Source organism: Leptosomus discolor, chromosome 6, assembly GCF_034619465.1.
Source record: "Leptosomus discolor isolate bLepDis1 chromosome 6, bLepDis1.hap2, whole genome shotgun sequence".
In the NCBI taxonomy this organism is placed as follows: Eukaryota; Metazoa; Chordata; class Aves; order Leptosomiformes; family Leptosomidae; genus Leptosomus; species Leptosomus discolor.
This window is the reverse complement of record NC_141396.1, coordinates 1259444-1287193: the sequence shown is the minus strand read 5'-3', so window position 1 is coordinate 1287193 and position 27750 is coordinate 1259444. Positions and strand designations below refer to the sequence as shown.

General features: G+C 48.2%; 1 protein-coding gene across 1 annotated transcript in view; it reads right to left on the bottom strand.

Annotated features, from left to right (window-relative positions):
- Positions 1-586: 586 nt before the first annotated feature.
- Positions 587-27750, bottom strand: part of TCERG1L (transcription elongation regulator 1 like) — a 91454-nt gene continuing 64290 nt past the window's right edge. Inside the window, exons 6-13 of the mRNA XM_086467084.1 lie at positions 27051-27145; positions 25379-25467; positions 21669-21823; positions 15956-16025; positions 10177-10312; positions 5957-6046; positions 2739-2857; positions 587-743 (exon numbers count right to left, since the gene is read on the bottom strand). Coding sequence (XP_086323210.1) covers positions 587-743; positions 2739-2857; positions 5957-6046; positions 10177-10312; positions 15956-16025; positions 21669-21823; positions 25379-25467; positions 27051-27145 — 911 coding nt within the window. The remainder of the gene's footprint in view (positions 744-2738; positions 2858-5956; positions 6047-10176; positions 10313-15955; positions 16026-21668; positions 21824-25378; positions 25468-27050; positions 27146-27750) is intronic.

Genomic DNA, 27750 nt, shown 5'->3' with positions numbered 1-27750 from the left:
ATTTTCACACTCTTCACTAAGATTAACAATTAATTATCTTCTTACTACTACTCAGAGAACTGGACAGAGACGTATGACCACCGGGTAACGAATTCCCGCATCCCGCCCTACCTCTAACACGCTATGTTAGTGCATAAAGTTGCCGAAAGATTGCTTTAGATAATTCCCCTAAATGATGAAAATATCTTGAGATTGTTATGGATGGCATCTGCTTCTGCTTAATTACAAATCTGCATTGGATTCATAATTTGTGTATATTACAAGTAATTTGCATAATTAAAACAATTAAGGGATTGACATATCATGGCAATTAGAAATGCATCAAACTCTGGATGTGGTACAAAAGAGAGCTTCAATATGAAACATTAATTCTTTGAGAACAAAATATCCTTCAGATTCCCGCAGAACAGCCTTCACCAACTCAAGAGATGTTCAACAACCCCCGTCCAGAGAAAGTTTTTCTCAGGGATATCCGCTTCCTCGTCACGCCGCTGCTCGTGTAACCCCCAACGCTTCAGCCTTCACCTGAACTTCTTCCTGCAGTCACAGCACGGGTGTGTGTATTTATTGCCAGTTTCAGGAGGTTTTACCTCATTTTCCGTAGCCTTATCCTGTTTTCTTTGTCCCTCTTTTTAAGAACAAGTATGAACTGATTGAAAAAATGCTCTTGGTCCTTCTTCTTCTGAACAAGGCGAAACCGCTGATCTCTTCCGTGCTTCTCCGCAAACTCTTTAAACGTTGTTCTGCGGAAAAGAGAGACATTTTAAAGCTGCGACTTCATCAATCCACTCGCGGACGCTTCGGCCTGGATCTCACCTAACTGTTCACAGAGACACTAAAAACGAGGGGCGTTCCGGGGAACATTTGCCAGGAGCATGACGGTGAACCCGGGACGAGGGAGGCGAGACCACGCCAGAACCGCCTGGGCTTTGGACTCACGGACCCGCCTGCAACAGTGGAGTTCCAGTTTGGGATTCAGAAAAACCTGGGTGATGGTTGGCAGGACAATTCTGGATCACTAGCGCAGTATTTGCTACAGCACAGGTTACTGCAGCCCTAACCTGCCGGCCCTCAGGGCCAGCACTGCGGTAATTAGCCTGTAACAGAGCAGAGCCCTGCGTCTAATCGCAAACAACTGCACCCTGACTGCCAGCAGGACACAGCGCCGCACGAAACACCACGTTGGTCTGACCTTTCCCAAAGCCAGCAAAAAACGAAGCGTAACTTGGGAGTGACGGGCACGGCGCCATCACAACCCACGGGCAGCTTTGCCGGAGGATTTCACCGCCAGCTCCAGCATCTTCCAACGCCAACGCAGTAAACACAGACGTTCACTGGTATTTTGCCCGGATGCCTTTGCTAACCCCAGTCCAGGCCCACGTGTCCAGGCCCGAGAGCAGCATGGCGGGCGCTATAAAGAACCGGCACCACGGTTCACAGACCAACGACAAGGGGGTTTTTATTTAAACTCCCGGGCTTTCAGTGTTTCCAAGGTGCACATTGTTGTGTTCCCAAGGTGTACGCTCTTCCAGCAGCGTTTTCTAGCTTAATCTCCTTGTCGGTTGCGTCCACAGCGCCATGGGATGTGATGGGAAGCTGGAGTTAACGAAGGAGAGGAGGAAAGCGGTGACGATGGGAAGGGCAGCAACCCCGCGCCGCCGCCTTGCTCTCCCTGGGATGACTCTGCTCCGTCACCGTGCCCTGCCTCCTGCACTTGGACTGTCGGCTACACCAGGGCCCTACAGCACGTGTAGGTTCGTCACAGCCACGTGGGGAAAGGCCTGTTCTCTTTTTACTGGAAATATTTTTGATTTATTTACCTCATTGTGTACCAAATCGAGCCAGAGACTGTTGCAGGCGGGTGAGTCGCTTTGATGCTGCGGTCTCGCGGTCGCCTCCACAAAAACGTTAACAGATAAAACGCTCTCTGTCCCGCAGGCCACCACTGTTTTGCCCTGGCAGACTCAAAACAGCGTTGCTGGAACCAGCGTTTAGCTGCTACGGTAGCCCACAATATTCTCAATTTTGTTGCAAAAAACTTCTCCTAACTATTCCTTCTGTAGAGCCTGTTTGTACCCACGTGTCTAGGCAGGCAGTGCTGTACAATCACCAGCATATTTCAGTAGAGAAAACGGTAATTTCTTAGTTCCAACAACTTAATCAGATTTATAATGTATAAACCTTTATTTTCATGTAATTTACAAACGCAAAAGCACTGACCTAAGCACTGCGTTCGGTATTGTGCAGTTTTGGATCCATTAATTAAAAAGCACTGCGGAAAAATTAATTATAGCGTTGCACGCTTTATTTTAATCTAGTGATGTGGCATTAATACTAATTTTGTTAAATTATATTTCTCTTCCATCAAAAACCAAACCTAAATACAGATTTTCACTAGTTACACCTGTACGCCTAATATAAACGAGATTTAACACTCAGGTACTGATTTTACATAACTAATATATACGTGTGTAATTATAGCATATATGTGCATATAAAATAAATGTGTTACGCAAAATATTAGAGAGAGAGGGAGAGAGAGAGGGAGAGGAACAGAGAGAGAGATGGAACGTTCCCTTTCCCAGTAATGAGACAAAATATTGTCAAATATTAGGGATGGAATGTCCCACAGCACTGTAACAAGGGACGTACAAGCTGGCTGCAAAGTTCTGGGGCCGATAAGCACAGGCCAAACGAGAAAGCTTATCTCCACAAATCTTCAGAAGGCAATGCCATACCTTGGCGATAACTTGGATTCTTCAAGGAGCTTTTTGAATTCTTCTTTGGCTAACAACAACTTGTTTTTCTTTTCTTTATACTCTTCTCTGATCCGGGTCTTGACAAACTGTTCAAATATCTTTTCAAGAAAGGGAAACAAGACAGAGGATTTATTAACAAAGCCTTTATGGTGTTTAGGCCTGAGCGAAGGGCTGTCAGTCTCAGGAACCGCAGCTCTCCTCCGCCCTCCGCACCGGCTGACTCGCGTGCAGCTGAACCTGCTTCGTGCAGCACTGGTCGCGCGGCCACACAAAACAAGTAGCCGGAAAAAGGGACAACTGGGACAGACACCTTCATGCAAACATCAAGGGCAACATAAATCAAAATTTCCTGACTTCAGTGTTTTGCTCGCGTTTTCACGCCTACAGCATCAGGTTTAGTGCATCTGTACATCCGACTGCAGTTACGCAGTTTGGATCTCGCATCTTTCCCAACTTGCTGGAATTCCTGAAAATGTCTGTGGTGCTAAACATCAATATTCTCCACGTTACCCCCCCAAAAAGCCTGAAGACCTTTGAAATCAGTCGCCAAAAACCACGAGCTTGCACACGCTCCTCTGTGCACACACACCCGAAAGCTTTAATGCGTTTGGAAGGGTCGGCAGCCTTCCTCCAACGGTACTTGGCAGCTGAACATGCCGCTCAGCACCAGGATTTTTGGTGTCTTGAAAAGGAGTTAAGGAGTTCACAATGTCACAAAATTCTGCCAACTGCTCTAATCACATTTTTAATACCAAAAATCCGGCCCTGCTGGTTTCCCACTCTAAAATGTGTGGCACGCTAAGCTGTTGGATAAAAGGAGCTGCTCCTCAAAATGCTACTGGCTTTACACATGCACCATCCTTTTCACCACAAATTGCATACATTAAGCATCATTACTATGGTCTCTACCACAGTCGCCTTCTCATCAGCCATGAGGATGCACGGGTGCAAATCCACATTTCACGAAAGCTGAAGTAACCAAATTACACCCGGTATTTAGTACGGTGGGTAGAAAAGGGAAGAAATAGCACCGGAAAAGTAAACATCAAAAAACGGCCATGAAAGAAGTACTACGAAACCCCCAGGAAATCTAAATACATTATACTGTGTGCGATTGCGTAAGTGAGATGGAAAAAAGGGAACAAATGAAGTAGGGGACACTGTTACTGCTTGCCTTTCTAGTGTCAGTGAAGCTATTACGAAGGTAATAAATCAAAATTAACAGATAGCTCACTATTTTAACGCAGTTGCTCCTTTACCCTTCACTGTTCCTTTCTTAAACACAGCAGCATCTTTCAGCTGATCGTAACCCCTGGGAAAATATTGGCAAGTCAGCGGAGCAAACCGCGGATGTTCAATAACAGATCGTTACGTTCCTCGGTCGAACCCACCTCAGCGCAAGTTCGAGTCAAGAGGAAGCTCCCCCGGACGCTCGCGGATCACAGCCAAAACACTTGCCCTACCCTTTTGTGCCTGCCTGCCCACGGAAAGGAGGAAACTGCAGAACCGCCAGGCACGCTCCGGCACGCGCTCCGTCCTTCCCCCCCTCCTTCCTCACTCACAGTGGGAGCCGCTTTTCACCTCTAACCCCCTCCGGTATAAATCCATTTGCATCATTTCAAACGCACTCAGACGCTCGCTGTTCAGGCCACGCAGCCAGCACCCGTGAAGGTAAATGTCTCCATAAAGCTAAATAACGTCTTCTACTCCTCTGAGCTGCACTTCAAGAAGCACTTCCATTAAATCAGGCGTCTGCTCTTGTCCGAGCCTAACTCTCTTCTTAAACCACTTCTTGGAGGAAGACGGGGTCTAATGAAACGGCCCATCACGTCTAGAAATCTTAACTTCAAGCTCAGCAGCTAAAATATATTACAGACCTGGCATGTGCTCCCAAGATTGCTGTTTTCGTAACCCTGCTCTGCAGAGGAGCGTCCAACGACCGTCCCCTTCCACCCGAGCTCTGAGCCCGAATCAGTCGCTCTCAGAGCCAACCTCTACCCGACTGCGGGTTTCTACCCACAGCACTGCCAACTCCTTGCTTTTCATAACCCGTTCCCCGAGCATTCAATATACCCCACAGACGAGGCCCCCCTCAGCAGTGCTTCAAGCACATGATATTATCTGTATTCACGATGTATTTTTATTGTATCATCTCCAAGGCTGGGAAAATGAAAGCAGTAATATGTCTTGATTGACTCATCAAGGTCTAGGTTTCGTCCTTGCTGATTCCCTGAAATAAACACAGAACTCCCCGCTTAGTCTCTCGTCTAGCAGTATTTTCCATTCCAGCAGTTTCTCTTACACTTTCATTCCCGTATTTCCTCATTATTTTATTGTCCTTTTTTTCTTAGGAAAGAAAATATTGGTAAAGGGAGTAAATGAAGATGTATGTGCCCAGTCCCTCGGTAAACACCTACAGGAGCTCTCTGGAGAATCACAAGACAATATGGGCCCCAGTGCAATGGAACAGGAATAAGCACATTTTTCATCGTGTTTATTCAAAACACGGACAATCCCATACTCAAAATTCTTCCTTTTTCAGGACGACAAAAGACTGGTAAGGAAGAGAAATAACTAGGGAATGGAAGCGTTCACCTTCTCTGCAGCATTCTTGCATCCCTCCTAAAATTTTTAGACTAATCTGCAGCCCTCAGGCCCTTTCAGGCCCCTGGCGATAATTAATGCCCACGTGAGCACGGCAGCAAGGAGTCCGCTTCCCTCTGCAGCTTGCCAGAAAAACTAAAGCCTTTGAGACACCAGCCACAGTGCTCGATCCCTGTGTGTCTAGCAAGCTTAGTTATTGCAAAATACAGCAGTAAATTCCAACTCCTAGAAAACATTCTAAAAATGAAGTAGTCTCTCTACGATTTTTCAATAATCCCGAGCAGAAACGTCCCCTTACGGCCATTTCCCTTTCCGCAGCCCAGCTTCCCAGGCTCAGCAGGAGTTGTTCCTACAACCCAAGAGACCGTAGCTCGTCTCTATGTCCAAACCCACTTGTTACCCCTTGTTTGTCAAAGGCGACAGCACTTCCTTACAAGCAGAGCCTAAACTACGAGTCTCACTGAAAAACCCAAAAAAAGAATTTTTAATTTTATGCAGTTCTTTTTCTCCTACCAAGACCGTTACTCTGTTATTACGGTTCATTCAGGAGACGTTCGCAGCCGGTCAGAAGCTACGCTGGAGGTAACGCTCACCTGCTTTCGTTCTTCCGAATTTAGCAGAAGGTAGCGGGGATCAAATACTATCTTGTGTAACTCTTTTTCCCATGTAGAAAATGCTGAAACCTGTGAAGTACACAAACACAGCTGCATTAAGGAATTTTAATAAGGATGTGAAAGAAGAAAATGTTCCAAGGTGAAGCAAAAGAGTAGTTCAGAAAGCTAATGAACCCTCTAAAGGATGCCTCAGAGCGGTTGGAAGCTGAATTTTAATCTGTTTCTGGCAACGCTCTGGTCACCCCCCCCCCACCATTAGTATTGATTTGCTCTAGGACATCTCGGTATCTGGGAGACGCTCGCTCCAGATTTTTGATGGAAAGAATCCATAGCAGAAAGGAAAATGCCATTTTATTATCCCCTTTGTACAGCAGAAGCATCAATTTCCATTTAAGCAATTATCTCAGCCTTAACTCCCCTCCTCTCCCAAACTCAAATTATGACCCAAAGGAGGCTGCCGGTGCAGGCCCACACTGAAGAGCTAACAGCGAACATCTTCAGAGCACCCGGCTGCTGCAGTAAACGTGCCGCTCCCCACCGGCAGCACGGCTGCCACGTCTCATGTCGAGGCTTCTCCCCTCTCCTGCCGAACGCAGCTCTGCAGAGCGGGACCCTGGGCGTCCCTCCGAGCCCCGTGCATCGCCCCCGTTCCTGCAGCCGCATCAGGTGGGAACATCGCGCCCCTACCGAGCTCCTTCATCTCCTCCGAAACCGCCTTACGGTGAGGGGGCGGCAAGGACCACCACGAGCCTGAGCAGGTCCCGCACTTTGCCCGGGACTTGTAGGGAACAGCAGTCGGAGTGCAGGACTGAAATCCCCAGCCTGGTTTCGGTACCTCGCACAGCATCACTGTTAATTAGTTTGTTACAGAAAACTCCGGAGTAACATAAAATATTCGAATCGCTCCATCTAATCACAAAGAAGAGTAAATTCACTAAAAAAATTACGTGAAGTGTTAAAACAGAGTAATTAACACTCAAACAGGAAAGCTCTGACGAAGCAAAGTGGGTTTAAAAGGACTGGTTTTCCTCTCAGAGCGGTTCAACATCAGCATATCCAAAGTCCAGGCTAACTCTGCGGACGCGCAGTGATTCAGGGCCGCCTCCTCCAGGCGTCGTCTCCTCACAGCCCGCGGGTCGCCCTCCTTGCCAGCGCAGGGGGCGAAGTCCTGAGGTTTGGGGGTTTTCCCTAGTGTCCCCACAGAGGGGAAGGAGAAGAGAGGTCTGAGCCTGCCGTGGGGTTCCAGTTCTCAACTCCTGCTCTTAACCGGAGTGCAAAGCACGAGGGAAAAAACCTCACAAAAATTCAACGTATTGAGTTTGAGCAGTACGTTGAGGAGTGCAAGGACATCTGTCTGAACAGCTGATTTTATTTTTAATTCGCTCTGGAAGCTCAGCGATGATGGCGCGTTGAGATTTTGGCTTTGACTGAAAGATTCGTAGGAACAGAAAGGTGAAGTGCCTGATATTTCAGTGGATGCTTCCATCTTCACCAGCAAAGGACTCCCAGCTTTCAGGAGATGTTGTTCTGGTCGGGAACGATGTCCCCCTCGGACTCACGCTCCCAAACCAGGCAAAAACCAGCCAGAAGGATGGGGTGGGAAAGGGCTGAGAGGAGGCACCCGGGTCGGCAGCGGCAAGGACCACCCTGCGCCCGAGCTGGGAGCGACACCTCCCACTGCTCCCAGCACCCCAAACCGACCCCCGTTATAAGAAATTCAAGTGAGATTCAGCGGCTTGTCCTTCTAGAAAGGGGCTCTTTGGGTCTGTCTGAAAAACAGGATGGGGGAAAATAAACCAACCCCCCACTCCCCGTTCATTTGTTCTTTTAAAATGTGTTCTTTAGGATAACGCGGAGGCTGCAAGAATCGTTTTGAGGCGGGAAGGTGGGGGTTTGGACCCCCTGAACCCCCTTTTTTCTCCCCAGTATTAAGAAGGTAAAATCTTGAGAAAAACACACCTTTTGGAATCCTTTAAAAACAGTCTTGTTTCACATCCCAGCAAAGGGAAGACTTTCCCAGAACTGCGGACTGTAGAACGTGGGTACTTTGATGCCATGGCTGTGAGGGAGCCAGGAAGAGGCTTGGGTTTTCCCCTTCCCACCAAGATTTTGTGGAAACTTTTGAACTCCCAGGAGGACATCAGAGATTACATTTTTACAAAGGAAAACTTGCCACTGACTTAAGAATCGTGCCATTGTCTTGGAGCTACTCCAAAAATCACATATATTTTTAAAACATTACAATAAATTTTCTTCTGTTGATATAATTTATGTAGGAAGATTCAGAACGAGGCTGAAGAACTCCACCTAGTTCAAGCTCTTTGTAATGCCATCAAGTAACTTCTTGAGAAATAACGACATTAGGAGAAAATGGCAGGAAATGTCCATTAAATAATCAGTTTAAAATAACACCAACAGCCTCACGGCATTTCAGGCAATGCCAACCAGCTGGTGCTAACCAGCGGCTTCTCGGGACATTTAAAAAATGCTCAGGGTGAAAGCAAAGTAACCTATTATCTATAGATTTTTAAATAATAGCAAACCCACACAGTAAATTTCCAGAATTTCTTATTTTAATGAGCAAGTCTGACTCTTAGACTGGAAACACTTGAGGAATCCGATTATAGAACAACCCTAATACTTTCAAATTTTGACTTATTGCCCCCTAACTCAAAATACGCCAGCAGAAGCCTTCAAGCAGTATTCATTTACGGCACTTCTGCATTTTTTAAGCATAAATAACAGAACGTATTAATAAAGCAGGTCTGGCGTGGAGATAATTTACTGTTGAGCTCCTGAAGCTCTAATTATCTACCTTTAAAGTCTGCTGATTACTAGTGATAAATTTTATAGGCTTTACTGCCTAACAGCAGACACCTTGGATATTTTTTTTTTCTTTACAGTAATTACACGGACTTCTATAGAATACACATTTGCAGAGGGTCGGAGGGAACCATAAAATCTGCATACGCTGCTCACACGTACATCACACACCCATTTACATTTACAGGATTAGGACCTAAAGCTGTATGCTTATTAATTCCATTCACTCCCAGAATGATCAGCTCTCTGAAAGAAGGGACACTGCGAGTTGAGCTTCTGTGGAGGCGGTTTTCTGTTTATAAATCACAGTATCCAAAACTCCTCACACTGATGGTAACCTCCACGCAGCCAGCGCAACACAGGTTTGGAACTGCTAGCACAGAAAATAAAAACCAGGCTGAAGCTCATTACAAAATCCGTCACCCGGTGCTCTTACTTGCTCTGTAATTCATACTTCACCATTGGTCACGAGGCTCATCACAGTGCTGATGGGTTCTGTCTGCAAATCGAGTTTGTGCTCCATCTATCAACTCCTAATCTTGATTAGGTCACGGCAAAACGGCTGCAATAACTCCGAGCCCTCCCGGAGCCTGTACCAGCCCCGCGGCCACCAAGTCTGTGGGAGGGAACGATGCCCCAGGTGCTCTCGCCTGGCTGGCTGGGGAGGGGACCATCTCTTCTTGTCCCCGTCCAGCCCAAAGCCCCGAGCATCCCACACTCCTGCACCTCAGCCTCAGCTGGAACCACCAGGTCTGCCCAAGGACGGTCGGGGAGGTCCAGGGAAAACCGCAGGTTTTCTTAACCCTCCTGAGACTCCAGAACATCCTTTCCTACCAGACTGGGCAGATTTTGGATGGCCAGTTAAGTGAATTTGGCTTCCCACTGCTGGGACCATTGGAGTTTGGGGTGATGAAACCTCTCCCACGCTAAAAAAAACCCCCAGACCTTGCCAGGACTATTTCTGAGCCTGGCACTGTCTCTCAGGTGAGGCACCTGACACTTCTCCCGCTCTTTGTTCATCATTTCTGGGGGTCATCACCCCTGGGATGGCACGTGGCTGCAGTCCCCACGCCCTGCGGAGCCACTGGTGTGTGCTGGAGGAGCAACCACCTCTGGTTATCTTTGGGCCCAGCTGTAGGGACTGCAGCTGCACAGGGCTCTCCGTTCTGCACGGCCGCCTCTGACTGCATGGCAGCGGAGGGAAAGTCACAGTGAAGCATCACAAAACCGACACAGTTAATAGACAGAAACCCCCTTCTCGGCAATTCTTCACCTGACTGCTAAGTCACAGTCACGACACGACGCCTGCAGCGGTCCCGGATGATGCCCTGTTTTCACAAGCGGGGTATGTCAAGGAAAGCAAGCGCGTTTCTTACCCCCCTCTCCAGAAGCATGTCTCGGAAATGAGTGATGCGCTCTTCTAGGGGAGGCGTGATCTGAGGGGCTGACGTCTCCTCGTTTTTCTCCTCCGTTTCAGCCTCCCCCTGGTCAGCAGCTTGGGAATCTTCTGTTCTTTAACAAGGTAAGATAGAAAACAGTTCAGTAATTGCCGACTCGGGAGAGGATTTTTAGCCCTCTCCAGAAAACCCTCCAGGACAGCAGGGCTTCTTGGCGCGCTCGGAGCAGCCAGGGAGCGGCCGCTGACAGCTGAGCAGTGACCCAAACCTGCAGTTTGTTATTAAACCGCGGGGCTTGCCGGCCCTGCCAAGGGACCTCCGACAGCTCGTTAGGTGGAAGGATGCTCTATCGGTGTGATCAAAGAGGAACTCAGCAGCGAAACACCACGCTATACTTCAAGCTACAGAAAAGTGACAGCTTTATATAAAACCTGCCAAGGAGTGCAGACCTGAAAGGAGTGACTGAAGAGGCTCATCTTGGTTTATTTTCCTTTCCTCTGTTTTCGTGCCCCCAAACCCGAAAGCCAGCACTCATCTCTAGGTTGTGTTCCCACAACCCGCCACGAGCTCACTCCTACGGGAAGCGCTCCGGCCAGGCATCGCACGCAGGAGCCTGCAGTGAAGCGTCAGCGAAGAACCTGCCCTTTGTCCGTGCCACGAGGTCGGCATTTCCCCTGACAGCCTCTTTCCAAGATCGCATCCGATTAGAACAAATAGGTGTTTCTGAGAAAATATTGACTGCTTATTGCCCGAGTCCCCGTGCCTACCAGACCCCCTGGCTAAAGGCAGGCAGCACCTCGGGGCTCACTTCGGGAGAGGACAGTTTACTGCAGCAGTGTAAGGGTGATGCTCTCCTCAGCTGCAATTCTACATCATCAGTGTCAGCACCGGACCTGACCTGTTTCACGCCAGATAAACACCTACCTAATTTCATCAGACTTAGGAGACCATTAACAGGGCACCCTCGCAGCGCTGGAAGCGAACACCTACTTCCCCACTGTTCGGAGGGCTGAAGATTTGCCCCTGTGGGCCCTCAGCATCTGCAGGGAGAGGTCAGTGAGATGGGAACCCCAAAGGCGGGAAGGAGTCTGCTCCAGGGAGGGGTGACGGGATTTGAGGTGGGGCTACAAAACTCCTGACTTCAGAGAAGCTGGCCATCTCGGACCTCGAAATCAGACTTCTGCCCTGGGCCCGTCCTGCTGCTGCTGAATGCTTCGAGCAATGAACGAGTTTGGCAGAAATTAAGGCTCTTTCTGGAAAGATCGGGAGTCTTAAAATGATCACAAGGTTCAAGTGAGGATAACGAAAGTAAGGTGATTTGATTTTTTGCCTCCTACTAGGCACGACTGCATTTTCCACTGATGTTAATTTTCACCACTGTGGAGTAATACTTATTCTGAAATTTCAACAGGAAAACACTTTTTTATTTCCAAGCAAATGAATTAGATCAGTATGTAACGTAAGCCCTGGCATATTATCTTCCTTCCACAAATAATTACATTACACTTACATTTATCCTAAAATGATGCCGCTAAAATGATACAGTGATTTGAGAGATATCAAATTGGCGTTCTTCACAGAATGACAATGACTTTTCTATCGTAATAGCAAATTTTATTCTGTGACATGATCCATGAAAGGCCCAATCCAATTTCTAGTTCACGCAAAGAGCTTTTTCAAGTCAGAACTGAGAGATCTACAGGACACTACCCTGCCAGCCAAGCACCAGAGGAGCCCCTCTTTCCTTCAGTCGTCCTAACGCCATTGAAAATGATGCTGCAAACCACACGGACTTCCTTCTCATGCCAAAAATGACAATAAAGAGTACCATTTTCCTTAGCAAGTAATATCATAATCTGCACAACAAACAATGTGACCTCCTACTCAGATGGACACCTACGGGCAGCCTGCTAGCGTGACCTTGGCAGCCTGCAAACCTCGAAACGGGGACAGGGTGGTGAGAGGCTCTGGTATAACTGCGGTGCTCCCTGACAGGAGAAGAGGTGACAGGCGCAAACGGAACTACAGGGAAACCCACCTGAGCACAAAAACCCGAGGGTGGTTGGACACTGGGGCAGGCTGCCCAGGGAGGCTGTGGGGCTCCGTCCTGGGAGATGCTCAGACCCCCCTGGACACATCCCTGCGCGACCTGCTGGGAGCAGGGTGGGACAGAGACGCCCGAGCCCTTCTGTCATTCTGTGAAGAAAACCCAGAAAACCCCAAGTTTCTCTGAAGATTGTTTTTCTTTTGGAGAGAGTGCGACCAGAGCATCGCCTGAGCAAGAAGGGGACACTCCAGCATTTCCGAGCAGTTTCCCTACATCCCAACGACATGTACACGAAGACGCAAGAGCAGCCTGCGGAGCCCAGAGCTGCTCCCCCGGCAGGTGCGGATTCTGGCTGGAAGCACTGGACAGAGGTTGTGCAAATGTCCACGAGAGGAAGGAGGGAGTCCTGCCGCCTTCTGCAGCCAGCCTGGGGCCAGGTGCTCTGCTAGCTCTGTCACCAAAGCCAACAGCAGGAGAAGAGAAACAGCAGATCTGTTCTTGCCCACGTGAACCGGGGATCGCTTGTGAACCTCTGTGTGGTGACCTTCTAGTCGAATTATAAAGAATCGTGCTGGAACTTTGATGCAATTAGATCTCATCATTAGCACTGTGCTTTCCGTATAGCAGATTATTTACTGTATCTCAAAGGAATGATATGTTTTACTAACTAAATTTACTTAACTAAAATAGAATAGGGAATACAGCATATTTAAAAACAAACCCTGAAAGCACGTAATATCTCCTTTTTCAGTTATACTTAACCAAGAAAAAAAGACGATATTGCAAAAATAAGTGGATAAAGGCTGTGGGGGAGTAAAAACGAGGTTCAATTCCGTGTTCTCCTGGCCCCAGGGTGACCATCCAGCCCAGCGGCGCAGGCACCTGCAGGGGACAGATGCTCAGAGCACCACGGTACGGGGGGACAACAATGCTCCCTCTCTCCCAACAGCATTCTGTGCTAAATGCAGGAAAACATTCACTGTCTTCGCAGGCAATTACTAATGTGGATATGACAGCACTATAAATCATTTTTCTGTCCATCCAACACCAAAATGATGAAAATGTGTTTAGTTTTCTATAAAAAGACAAATCTTTTTTCACCTCTGGATTCAGCCTGGAGTGAGCAGCACTTTGTCCATTCCCATGTAAAACGAAGCAGAGGAAATAGATCTGGACCTTGTACGTGCCATTTGGAAGATGAAAAGCTGGGGATGCACATCCTCCTATCCAAAACTTGGAGCTTAACCAGCATTTTAGTAGACTCTATGTCTTGAGAATTCCCCTTCTGCTGTTTATGGCCTGGAGTAGCTCGGCTGCTTTTCTTACAAGGGATTACGGGTCACGGGTTTAAATCAGTTCTGCTTTTGGCTGAGTAATTCAGACACACACAGAGATGTAGGCAACCGAGACCCACGGCACCCAGAAACAACCACAGCCGTTCCAGACGCTGATGGCAGCAGCGATCTTAACTGCACTGCACAGCTTTGTGGTGACAGGTCGATCTTCTGGGGAGCTGGGGTCACCGCAGCGAAGTCTGAGAAAGCCCTGTGCTGCCAGGCCAAATCTCGCTGGTTCCTTGTACGAATGTTGCCCTTGACTTTCTTAGGACTAAGTGCCCAAACACGGCAAAGGAGAAGTGCTTCCTCCTCATCTACAGGTTTGTTTTCAAAGTTAAACAAAGGCAGAACTTAAGATAGGGCTCTCAGAGCTTTAAATATCCTCTCAGGGAATATTTTGCCCCAAGTCTCAAGTACGACTACAGTTCTATTACTTGTTAGCCCAGACACCTACACACCACACTATAGAGACAGACGCCGACATAAACGGCAGGCGACAGACATTCCTCACGGCGCGTCGCCGGACTCCTGAGGCCCACAGTCACGGCTGAGAGCGGGCTGCGTGGCCTACGGCTCACTCGACCTTTTCAAGACCCAAAGGACGCCGTCCCGCCCCATCCACGCTCTTGTCCCTGCCGGATGCCTTGGCAGCACTGGCCCACACCGCAGCGCCGCTTTGCCGTCCCGGCCGCTTGCCACCACGCCGCGGCGTTCCTGACGTGCCGGCACTTTCAGCTGGATGGCGGCAGGATTTACACTTACACACGTACAGGTACGTAGTCATGGACGTCTAAGTACGCACCACAGGAAAGAAGCTACCATGAGCTAAGGCAGGAGAGTCGTGCAGCAACTCTACGGTCGGCTGAGACTGCCCAGTTCGAACTGTATTACGTACGTGCTTTGGGGAAAAATAAAATTACATCAAATTGTATTTCTGCAAGTTAATAAAAATGACAAAAGATAAATTCTGCAAATGCATAAAAAGATGGTCCATATTTGAGCCTTTACAACGTGCTCTTGAGTGTAAAGAAAATAAGGGACTAAACCCCCCAAAGTTAAGTCTTTCAAGAGTGAATAAGCCACGGAAGATGAGACAACAATCCTTACTCTCAAGCAGGCAGGGAAAGAGGCACTGCCTGACCTTCTGACACACAGCCCAGTAAGCCCAAGCCACTCTGACCCAGTAATCTTTCAATACGTGCATTTTTCTTGAGCTTATGAACGAGCTTCTAGAGTTTTAGAATTCCGTTTATGTACATTACCGGAAAGACGTTTTCACATCTTCTCAACCCACCTCGAAAGGGAATCACCTTACTGGCACACGGAAAATACCCGCTTCTACACACAGGCCCATTTTGCTGAACCCACTGACGCCAATAAAGGCATTCTTAAATACTTTTATACTAAATATAAACTTCTGTGCTAAGTTTCTAAATATTATGTAAACAGTAAAAGTACATATTTAGTATGTATAAATATACCCTTTTATACCAAACATCAAATGCGCAATAGTCTGAGTATTCAACTCAGAGTACCTGATTCTTCCTTCATAATAATACAAATCCACAGAAACCCTTAACGAGGTCAAAAGAACCACCCAATGTAGTAGAAGAACGACAATATAAGACAGCGTATAATTATCTTCAATATATTCACTTGAAAAATACAGAAATTTGTTGTGTTTACTAGTCAAAATGTCCCCCCAAATATAACACGTTACCTACGCAGATTTATTTTACCAATTTATTTTTTAATGGTCCAAAACAGCGTCTTCATCATAGCCAGTCCACGTGAACAACTGACCCCACAGGCAGTTACTGGCCAAAGGTTAAACAGCATGAGATGTCTTTAAGGTACTCCCCACACCAGACCTCTTTACTTCATTTTCTTGCCGTTTTGGCAAAGGGTGAGAGTGTTGCTTATTTAGCACAAGGGGGTTTTTGCCTGTTACTTCCTGAGAATTTGAAATGCATGATAATAAAGGTCAAATAAAAGCCCAATGACAGAAATACTTCCAGATATTTCTGAGCCAGTAGCCTGGAAACTCTGACACCAGTGAAAAAAAAATCTGCTTCACTTCAATGAAGATAAAGCTTTTATCCAATGTCTTTGAAATAACTACATATCCTCAGAGTCTTTTTTTAACCATTTCAGAGTGAGTAAGAATTACTCAGACAAAAATGGATGATGTTCATGGGAAACAGAGATTATAGAGAATCACTGAGTTTGATGAAGACTCGGTACCTTAAGAATGACTCTCATAATTTATTGGTGTAGTTATCCACACAGAAGAATTGTATTTCTCTTTGCACTCATTTGTACCAGACGTTAGCTTCCCAACATTACATATAGATAAGTAAACTTTAGAACTTACTTATTTCTCTTAGTTTTGATGCTAAGATCATCATTTTCATCCCCTGGACAAGAACTAACACATTTGTCTGCTAAAAAGAAATAAATAGTTATTAGATTTGAACTAGATAAATAGGAATACAAATTCCTCAGATTAACCTTTCATTTCTTGTCTTTGGCTGCTGCTGAGGTATTTACTATTTTTTTCACTCTCCACAGAGGGACTTACAAATAATACATATTTCATCAGATCCTCAGAAACACCTTCATCCAAATGAGAGAGAGAGCAATACACCGACCCTTTTCATTCTGCAAAAAGCGCTCGCTGTTCATGTTATGAACAAAATCGCTCATTGTTCATCTGTGACATGATTTTATTTAAATCTTGTTGTTGTTTCACCTGATATTCCCTCCTCCCTTCCCTTAAAAATACGACCACAAAGACATTTCTGCAAAATTATTTCAGCCCTGGCAGCCTGAAGGATTCAAGAGTGTTAGCTTGCACCAGAACTGCCCTCCTCAGCCCATTTCTGTTTCTTACGCAAGCAAATACAATGCTGCTTTCCCGGAATTGCAACCAGCAGGTGAGCAAACCTATGGAGATACCAACACCCTCCACACTCCTGACGCTGCAGAGTAACTCCACGGCACCGTCACACTCCTGGTTTGGCCCGGACACTCACCCTGGAGGGACTCCCAGGTTGCGTCGTCAGTCATAACACACACAAAGCATATGGAACGGATATTTATTTCTGGAATCTAAATTTCTTTTCATGTCTAGAAACTGCAGTTTTCATCAACATTCAGGCGGACAGACCAGCAGAAGTCACGCCCACCCGGCGCGTGCTTTGTGCTGGGCACTTTGCACTGGTTCACCATGAGTTAGTTGAGAAACGTAAAAATCAAACTGTATGTGGTTAGATTGGGAATGTCAGAAACTCCAAATCTCAGCCTTTTTCTCTGAGACTGGTAATGAAGACATGCCTTGCTATTTAGAAAACGATGAAAAAACAAATTAAAAATAAATAAAAAACTGAGCTGAGTTTATGGAGATAAAAGCTCTGAATAACTCGATATGGTGAGATCTGATCTCACTGAAAACACGTGAATCTCCCACGACATCTGCTAGAAAATGGGTCCAATCTTTGTATCACTGAAGCTAACAGAAATTTGGCCATTTATTTCGAGCTTCAATTTAAGAATCTTGTTCTTAGTTCACTTTGTTTCCCTGTTTTAAGGAAATTACATGTTTATTAGTATGCTTTCAGCAGACGTTCCCTTTTATTTATATTAAGTGCTTGAACGCAGCACACACTAAATCACTGCAAAAGGAACAATAAAAAACAAACAGCAGCTGTAACGTTGCAGTGTGAGAAGACCAGGAACGGAGACAGGAGGAGGAAACGCGCAGCAGGTGCCAATGGATGCATTACTCACTAGAACTGAAAACAGTAATGAGGAGAAATGAACGGCATTCCAAAATAAGGAGCGTTTGAACTCAACGTTCCGGACAACATAGGAGCATTATGGACAGATAAATGAATTTAATAATGTTTTAAATAAACATAAATTCCCTGGAACTATTACCTCGTCTTGGTAAATTCTTCTTTGGGATACCCAATTAAAAATACAAAGAAATGGGAAAAATGACCTGTAAACTCAGATGGTGGAACGTCAGTCAACAGAGACGTGACAAAGCTATATCCATCAGGACCTGAACCACCTGCGAAGGCAGCAGCGGTCTTAATTTTAACGACGTCTGAAGGTCGTCATATGCAACGACAGGGTATTGGATGGTGCTTCCCAAGAGAGCTGAAGTTAAAGGTGACGTTAGGTTCAGTCCTGACTGGGCAAGCACAATCCTGTTCCTACCGAACGTCACCACTACTGAAGCAAAGGAAGAGCCATGCCCATGGGGCACCTCTGGCGTCTGCCGCGCGCCACAGAGAGCCCTTCCAGAGCCGTGGGGCTCCGCTCAGACACCACAAATCCTGCAGGAATGCCCGTGTAGTAAAGCGGGTGGCGCGAAGCCTGGCCCACGCAGGGAGCCTTTGCCGTGCCACGTTTCCACGGGACAAGAGCAAACTCCCTGGTGATGACAAACGATGACGTGAAGTTCTCCTGCTACTCAACGGTCAGCTCAGATTGGAAGTCGTCTTAGGAAAAGATCAGACCTTTCACAGATTTCTGAAAAGGATATACACACTTCTTAAATTCTGCTGTGAAAAATATGTGAACTGGGCATTTATAAAGCCCAAACTTAGCTACCATAGAGCCTTCTGATAAAAGAACTCTGACACAATACACCCTGATTTCAGAGTTTACTTCCATCGGCCGGTTCCTGACACACCTCGGGCTCTCCCAGAGAGCCGTGACAGCCTCGCCAGGGAGGGACACCAAATCCTTCTGGCTTTGCCTGTGGGAGTGACTGCTGTGGGTACATGGTCTTGGATAAATGGGACATGATTAGAGTCACCATGATCACTTAAAAGTTCAGTGCTGTGGAGAACTCAGTAAAACACGACAAACGGTATCTACGCTCTCAGTCAGGAACCTACCGAGTCACACCGCACCGCCGGACCTCTGCTAAGATTATAAACTGACTTTGAAAGGGAAAAGGGCAGCCGAGCACAAAATCTAATAATTGATTTAAAGCTTTGAGGAAAAATATTACTTGACAGTAATCTTTCCATGAAATCATGAAGCGGAGCACTGCCCCAGCCTGATGGTCTATCAAGTTTAGTGCTGATTAATTAAATCATTCCACTAATCCCAGCCACGTCGTGGATCCTGGTTCATTATCCAGAACAAAGAGGAAAGGCCAGCATTTACCAGGTGAGTTAATGTGTTGTCAATCCACTGACCACACACCAAAATCGGCTCTGCAATTTTGCAAAGGGACCTGGCACTCGTGTGTCGCACATCAGCCAAGGAGCTCACCTACGCCGTCAACAGGGACCGTGCTTCTGGTTTTGCCTGAATGCTAAAGGATCCAGAATATTTGTGGGGACAGAGCAAACTGTCGTAACTGACTGTGGATAGGGATCATACCAAGCATGAATGAATCAACATGCCGTTGTCTGTAGTCAGAATGTCAGTTTTCTTTTAATTAGCTGAAAAACAACTTCCTCAGCCTAAACATCCAGACAAGCCACTTGAGCAGGAGGAGGAACAGGAATAGTTAAAAATGTTTTTCTCTGTTGCAGTAAGACAGAAACATCTCAAGGAATCTTTTGAGGGGAAACAGGGGCGTACGGTCAGTCTGACCGTACTGAGACAGGGGAGTAAGGACAACCGGGGACAAGGAAGGAGCTGTCGCCAGAAGACGCTGCACTCTGCTGTCCGACAGCTCTGACTGGGGCACGTGGCAGAGCAAGGGATGAAAGTCTCTGCCCTGGCCCCACAGCTGGTGGGCAGGCGGCGGGTCCCTCCACCCAGGCGCCGTCCCCGTTGGAGGGGCTGGGGTGGCGCTGGCCGAGTGCGGCACGGGGGGGGACCTGCGCATCCCCCCGACTCCACGGGATGGCCTGATGGGAGCCACGACACCTTCATCAATCTCCTTAAGAACTCTACTTGGTGGAGGCGGAGTAATTGATAAATGAGTAATTTCTCATTTATGCCTAAATTATAAATGCACTTGATCTTTCAGCGGAGCGACGCGCTGATAACCTATGGCACCCCATGAATAACAATGCTCGCCAACTTTTTTCGTGCCTTTGATTTAAAAATTCTAATTAAAACTCAGCAGCAGCAACTAAGCTAAATAAATTTGGCAACCATTGTTGCAAACACACAGCTCATTTGTGTTATTTATTTACTTGAGATTACAAGCTAAGAGAAATGCTACAAATAATTCCTTTCACCTCAGCAGCTAATTTATACTAATTATAACCTGACTGTCTCAAATACTGAGCAACTGCGAGTCCCAATTATATCAAGGAAAATTAAGACTATTAGCAACAGTGAAAGCCATGGTCATAAAGAAACTGGTGCATGAATCAAATCTTGGTGGTACATATAGATAATAAATAAAAAGGATGGAACACACAGCAAAAAACAGATTTTTGAAGTGGCACATACCAACAATGACTTTAGGCTCTTCTCGTTAATTAATTATAAACCATGAACAACGACCCCCAGTTTTGTCTTTGGCCATTGTTCATTTCCCCTTGTCAGTAATTAATTGATCTTTCAATATAGCCTGTAATAAAAAACGTATGCCGTATTTTTCTCCAGAAGAATGAACTTCAGCAGATACGATTTGGAATTATTAGATATACAGCTAAAGTTATTCAAGCCATATACAAAAATGACATATATACAAGCATCTGACAACTGAAATTTATAACGAAAAATGTAATGGCACTAGATAAGCACTACACTAATAGAAAACCATTCTTTGTGGCTTTTTTTTCAGTGAACTTTGCTAACACTGATAACATAAATCCTGATTATCACTCACTTTTATCCACCTGCAGATGTATTGTTCCAAGTCCACAACACACACTCACAGCCCCTCTTTTGAAGTACTTAATTGGGAGCTACGCTTTAGAAGAGTGACAAAAGCCTCATTTTTTTTCCCCTCCATTTTTCTAGACCTCGCCACCACAGAACAAGCGCCAGCTGAAGGAGGTTCTCCACTGAAAAAGGAGGTTCTCCACTGAAACCGCTGTGAAGCGGAATGTTCAACCATCACAAGCAGCTGATCAAGACAAGAAGCGTTTCGATGACTGCCATGCCTCCTTAATAACAGGTCCTACCGACACCGCCGCCACGTGAAAGCCAACGTACGGCGTCAGGAAATAAAAGGAGCACTGGCACAGCACGGAGCAGCTCCCGGGAACAGGGAGTCCACAAAAAAGGTGGAGCAAAATCTTTGGAAAGAAATGTGGTGGAACAAACTACGGAGCCACTACCGCACGGGCAAGCACAGGCTGGCATGCTGGGCTGCTCCTGGACTGGTCACCAGCACGGACAAAACCTGGATGGGACAACAAGCTCTGGGTGGCAGATGGAAAAGGTGGCGTGGAGGAGCAGGGGATGGGCAAGGCAGGCTGGGAAAACCGCGAGCTGGCCGTCCCGGGGAGGACCAGACAGCAGAGCCCTCGGATCACCGACGAGCCAAGGGGTGTCTTTCAAACGGCATTCTGACCCGCTCAACAGGCCTCACTGCCGAGCAGCGGCTTTTTCTTCAGCCACGGCTCTCCCCTTCAGGCATCCGCAGCGGTTAGAAGGCGACTGGCAGAGTCACGTTTAGATGGAAGCACCCACGTTTCCACCAAACCTTTTAGCACTCCTCAAGAGGTTTACTCCTGGGGTTTCCCTCCTCGCCCCTTTACAACTTGGTTGGATAATCATGAGCTATGGAGAATCTGTTTTGTGTAACAGCTGAATAATGCATTGGTAATGCACTCCTAATGTTCATCCTGGAAATAAGGGTAATAAACCATAAAGACAGCGTCTTCCAAGATGTATTTTATACATCAAAGATTCACCCAGTGTAAGAAGCCACCTGTTTCTTCCTTGCCAATAATGAGAACGCTCTATCCCCCAGCTCAGCATTTCAGTGAAAATCAGGATTTTGCAATAAACAGCAATTTTAATGCAGCGCTTTATATGAAATCTCAAAAGGAAAACCACCCTAATTACAAACCTTCCCTGAACTTATTTAGCGACCAAGTTTCATTCCATATTTGAGTTTAAATAGAGGCAAATAATCACAGGGCTTTAGTTACTTGCTGCAGCTTCCAGCTTGCGCTTGTGAGGAGGATCCTCGATGATCCGGTTGATGTCGCCGCGGTGCTTCAGGTCCACTGGCTTCTCCCAGACTGACAGCTGCATTGTAGGGTTGAAGAAGAAGACCCGGTCATCTCCAGTCCAGACTACACACCTATTCCAAGTGATAAACTATGCTTAGATAACGTCAGATACCCCCACGAACAAGAAAGCAACCCGCAGCTGGCTTATCGCGTCTCTGCAGTACGTGGGTGAGCCTCGCCTCTGTCTCCGACTGGCCAGCCTGCCCCAGCCCCTGCCAGCCCACCCCCGTCACCTCGGATAGAGAAACTCCCTCCCTACTAATAAAATGTCACAGAAACGGTCTAAACACCCCCGAAATGCAGTAGGTGAAATATTGTACTAGGGAAGGGAAGAGGAACCAGGCGAGGAGGAACGCCGCGGCGCCCACAGCAAGAGGAGCCACAGGAAAGCAGCAGCCACCGCAGAAGTCTGCTGCCAAGGTTCAGGTTGGACTTTAGGGGCTCTGGTTCGAATTGGAGAAACGCGACCAAGTCGCTGCTGCGCAAACCACAGCTGCCTGACTCGGTCAGTTCGTGCACGCGTGACAGCAGCTCAACCTTTCAGCCTGACGTTCATTTTCAATCAGCTAAAATAATACGCAGATAAGGCCAGCACCATCCTCAACAGACATTCAAAAAACCTCACGTTTTTACTTCGCTAAATCTGTGTGTAATAAACAAACAGCATATCCATCTCAAGCCTGCACTTTCTGAATCGCAACGAAAACTAACGAACATCGTGCACACACTCTGACTTCCTCACACGCACACTTATAAAAAGAAAGCGTTGGTCTCTCTGAAGCACAAATACCTGGAAGGAACAAATCTTATCATCAGAAGCTCTGCTGCTTAACGGTTATTAAAAGCAGGGAACAAAACTGGTTTTAAAAAAAAGCCTGGTCTGGGCGAAAGACTGCAAATATGAAAAATGCTCCATCGCTGCAGAGCGCCGTAATACGATAATCCAACATACTCTGTGCACCGCCGGTAAGACACCACCATTGATCTTGCCCAACCACGTAATGAAAAATACATAAGCTCTGCAAGAAGCCGTGGAGGAGCTGCAGAGCCGCAGGGGGCTGGGAGCAGCGCGGCGTCAGCGTGCTCCTGAGCCCGACCACCACAGTCATCACGGCCGGTGGAGCTCAACGTCCTCCCGACGAACGGGAGCGCAAAATTGGTTGTGCCAACCCAGCCGCTGACTTACGCCCCACGGAAGCTTTGCCATCCTGAATTCAGTGACACGGGCATGACGAATACGTTAATAACTTCATTTTAACACGCTCACGTCTGGGATGACAAAAGGGCCTCACAAGACAGACGCCCTAATCCTCTGCTAGGCGATGATGAGGTCTAATGACTGCTCCTTGCTTCGCACCGTGCAGCTACGGGAACCTCTGTTCCCCACAAACACTGACCCGCCAGCCCCAAGCCGCTTCTGCAGCACACAAGTGCTCCAGGAACACTTCCAAAGCAAGGCTCCACGCTCCCGTAAGTACCACAGTCATCCCAGAAGGAAGCGAAAAAATCTCGGCATTGAAGTGAAGAGGGCGGCCGGGGCTGATTAATTTAAGTGGCTTACTTTCAGAAAGGCCAGAGTTACGGTCAGGACAGAGGCCCAATCCTGCCCAGGGGTAATCGCCTGCTCCGAAATGCCCCTTGCTGTAGCTTCTTCCCCCGGCAAGCACGGGCGCTGCAGGACTTGAACCGCTTCGGAACGCCCTGAACCCAAAACCTGCGCCGTGTTGGGATCTGCGGCGCCACCAGAGGCGCGTGGGGCTGCCGAAGCCGCTGCCCGGCCGGGGTTACGCGCAGCGCGTTGGGATCGTGTGTTTTGTCTCGCCGCTCCTCCGGCCGGGGGTGGCGCTCGGTCAACTCGCGGTTAACCACCGAGTACCGCCGGGTCTCGCGTGCCACCGCCCCCGGCTAGAAACTCTGGGGTCCCTTGCGACACCTCTTCGCTTTTCCATTTCTAATACGATTTGACATTCAATTTAAAATTAACGTCCCTTTCCCCATGCAACGTGTCACCCGTTCCTCTGTGGTATAATAATGGTTTCAATTATCCACAGGGGACGCAGGGTATTTTGTTTCAGTCACAGAACACACACTGGAAACGCAGACGTTGTTACGTTCGCATTTCCCTTTAGAAAATTCTAATTTAAGAATGAGTAAGGGCACAAGACGATGATATTACTTTTTTTTTATTTCATAGGGTAGGTAACATTCCTGAAAAATTTTCTGCTATTAAAAATTACAGTTTAGCTCCTTCTGACAGGCGCTTGGCGATGTCACATCAACCAGGGGTCCTGCAGAAACAGGAAACCAACCTACAGGCGGGGAGTGCTTGAAGTAAATTCAGGGTTTTTTCAATTTGTGCTGCATATCTTGTTTCCACCCCTCAGAAAACATTGTACGCTGTGACTGAAACACCCCACGGGCACGCTCCATGTTCCACCACGAGCCCTGGGGCAGATGAGACATCGTCACCGCAGAACACGGGACAACTGTCAGCATGAGGACTAGGTCCCCTCCCTCGGGCGCCAAGGACCAGATCTGGATGCCTTTTCTCACACCAGGAATTCTCACTGGGTCACTAAACAGTCCTCTGGAAACCCACAAATGTAAGGTTTCTCCTTAGAGGGCAAAATACCAGAGTCTGGATCTGAGAGCGGTGCACTCCAGTGGAGGTACCGGCTGCCCAGTCACCGCTCAGCAGACGCTGCTGGAGAAGAGGGGGTGCTGCACGGTCCCCCTGGGGGTACCACTGGCTATGGCTCTTGTCTGTAAGAACGGATGATGCCACAGCCTGCCTGTGACACTGCTGGGCTCCAACGCTTCCTCTGTGCTACACCGCCGAGCAGCAAACGTCAGGAAGATGAATGATTGGTGTAAATCACGTATCTATGACGCTGAGATTAAGCAGCACATCGGGCTGTGCTTACAACGCTTACTTGCAAAGTGGCACAATAGGGTAATAACAAATCTACGCGGAAAGCCTTAGCCAAAGGTCCCTTAGATGTCAGCCACTAAGTATAAACTAATTATTGTATGTGCAAAGGAGGTAAAAAAATCCTTCTAGTCAGCCATTCAGCACAGAAAGTGAACAAAGTTTTTACCTATTTAAAAATGACATGAGAGATTTAGTTACCCAACACGTAGTCACCTGAATGGGAGAGAAAGAGGATCTGGCCCTAAAAAGCAAGAACATTTCTCATGGATCTTCTATTTCCCCTTCAATCCACCCAAGCACCATCCAGGCTGGATCCTCCACACACGTAAGACAGAGCCCGAGGAGCACGGCCGAACGCAGCCCTTCTCACCGCGGGCCAGCGGCCACAAAACCAGACACAGAAACCCCCAGGCCCGGTCCCTGGCTGCGCCGGAGCTCCGCAGCACGCTGCCCTCCCCTCGCAGACCCCAGGGAGCTGGCTCACGCCGTGCTTGGGGCTGCTGCCCCGCGTTTCCCTTAAGTACACGATGATTAACGAGCAAAAGCTCCAGCGGGAGCTGGGACAGGAACCCAGTATTGCTACTTAACACCCAGAGTAGCGCATTTTCCCCCCGTGCCAGACCCCTAATGCGTGTCTGGCAAGGGGAACGGCACCGATGAATGGCTTCTCGCAGCTCTGATTGCATGCGCTTACCATGGTGATCCTGGCACTGGAGTGGATGCCACGGGCCTGTTGCCGTTCGATGTGCTGTCATCTTCATTCACTAGTTTAAAAGAATGACCCTTGAAAGACAGGTAGAGATTAGTCAACCAATACAGCCGACGCAGAAGAGCGTCATTGTTATAAAAATCACTCCCTTTAACACGACGTGGATCACCCTTATGGCCACTATCCCACGAGCTGCTTTATGAAGAACCAGCTCCCTTGAGAACAGCCCAGACCCACAGGACACAACACCACCGCCTCGCTCACAGCAGTGCAAATAAAAACCCAGCAGACGTGATTGCGTCCCCGCCAACAGCTTGCTCGGGAGAGCGGCTGTAACTCTGTGTGCCGCAGGACGGAGGAGAGCCGCCTCCGCAGAAGCGCAGGGCGGGGAGGGACACCCGTCCTGCCGAGGGGCAGGGGAAGGCAGGAGGGTGCTGGGTGCTGCCGCCAGCCCCCGGGTCTCCCCACAGAGCGGCGGCGCCCGCAGAGCCGGGGAAGGGGTGTGGGGGGCAAGAAAACACCGGTACCAGCTCCGGTGCGTGAGGGAGCGCATGTCCGAAGGGAACCACCGGCACGGGAGCGGCTGAGCCAGGCCGGGGAGCACACCCTGCTCCGCAGAGCTCAGCGCCCTCGCCGGCTCCTCGCTTCCGAGGGGATTTTCTGGGACTTCCCAAAGACACGACGGTTCTGGCAAGAGCGACCGTCCCTGGCTTCAGCCAGCAGCAATTCCCTGAGACGGAGGGGACCCGGCTGCCCTCCTGTCCCCACCGCAGAAGAGCGGGGGAACAGACCACGCCTGCTCCAGGGCATCTTCGAGCATCTCCCTGAGCCCGACATGCTCTTTCCACACCCCCATGCTCAGGTAAAGGTTTCCCTCTATCAGCTTTAGCTGTTTTCATGATGTCTGCAGGAGCTGTGCAGAAAGCGAACATTTCCATGTTTCACAGAAGCTGGGAGTACGATTTAGGTCCTTCTCCTTTATACAATAACCTAGGGTTTCTAATAAAATGCTAATGAAGTTCCACACACACGTAGTGTTGCCCATCTGTAAGCTGCACACGCTATTTGCTCTCCGTTTACGTCCACCTGTCCCGTTTTATTGAAGGACTGTGCAACTATCTGTAAAGGAGGGCTACAGAAGCGCCCAGCACAGTTAAACGAGCAACACCAAAAAGCTGAGGGCCATGAAAACACTCTTCCTTGGACCCGGGGCTGACGCGGCGATAAGCGGCACGCGGTCCAGCGAGCTGACCCCGCTCTGAGCAGGGGCTGACCCAGCTCCACAGTGAGCCGGAGAAAAATCACAGACACTCTGCTTCTGCACTCCAGCTCCTCAGCACACAAATTTTGACCTGGGTTGTGTCACAGCTCCACGTTTGTACTCTCAGCCCCCCACCCCGCCTCGACTCGCTTCTCCTCCAGCACGAGGAGAAAACCAGCTGCGAGCATCCCTCCTCTGACGCTCTGGCACCACGGTGACAGAGCCCCTATAAAGCACCAAGATAAATTAAATAGATAGCTCTTGAAAATCGACGGCAGGAAACAATCCCGTATCACCAGCACAGCTCCAGCCAGAGGACAGTCCTTTATCCTGACTCCGATCTGTGCGCTTCAATAGTTTAAAGAGGTTTATAAAGGAAGAAATGCCGTTGCAGACCTTATCGCCATCGCTCTCCGCAGGGGTACTCTTCCTCTCCGTGTGTAAAATCAAGGTCGGTGGGCAGGAGGATCTACTCGATTCTTTGCCACTCTCTGCGAGGGGAAAGGATTTATTTTAACGTGCAATAAATACATCCCAAACGGGCCAAAACCAGCAAAGAACAAACAAACCACTCCCTGTGGCTCCAAGCCTCCTCTCCTCCCTCAGTTCTTTCTTTACACGCATACGTGTGTGCCAAGGACCATGTCACCTTTCCAGATATCACGCTGTATTTTAATGGGACACATTCATACACTTTAGACTGAGGCTTCTATTGCACTGACCTTCTCGTCCTGCTTTCCCCGAACTCCCAACTTTTTTCACGGGACGTGCCCTCCTCCCTGGGGGCACGGCCGCCCCTTGGAGCAGCAGCCTGCCCCGAGGGGTGCAGCGCCGGCCAGCCCCTCTCCTCCCAGCTGGGAGAGACCGCCGTGCTCCGGGTTAACCTCTGCAGGAACCCCCGATGGGCATTTAATTGCATTTCCACTGGAAGCTCCTCCAGCCTGAAACGCTAAAGTGCTTCCACTGGCTCCAAAACGTGTGCGTCTTGGTTAGCAGAGAGGCCGCAAGGGACAGCAAGGAACGGCAAAAATGGCAGCAGGCACAAGACACAGGCCTAATGACGAGCAAAAAGCAGTTTTCACACTAAGAAATATTA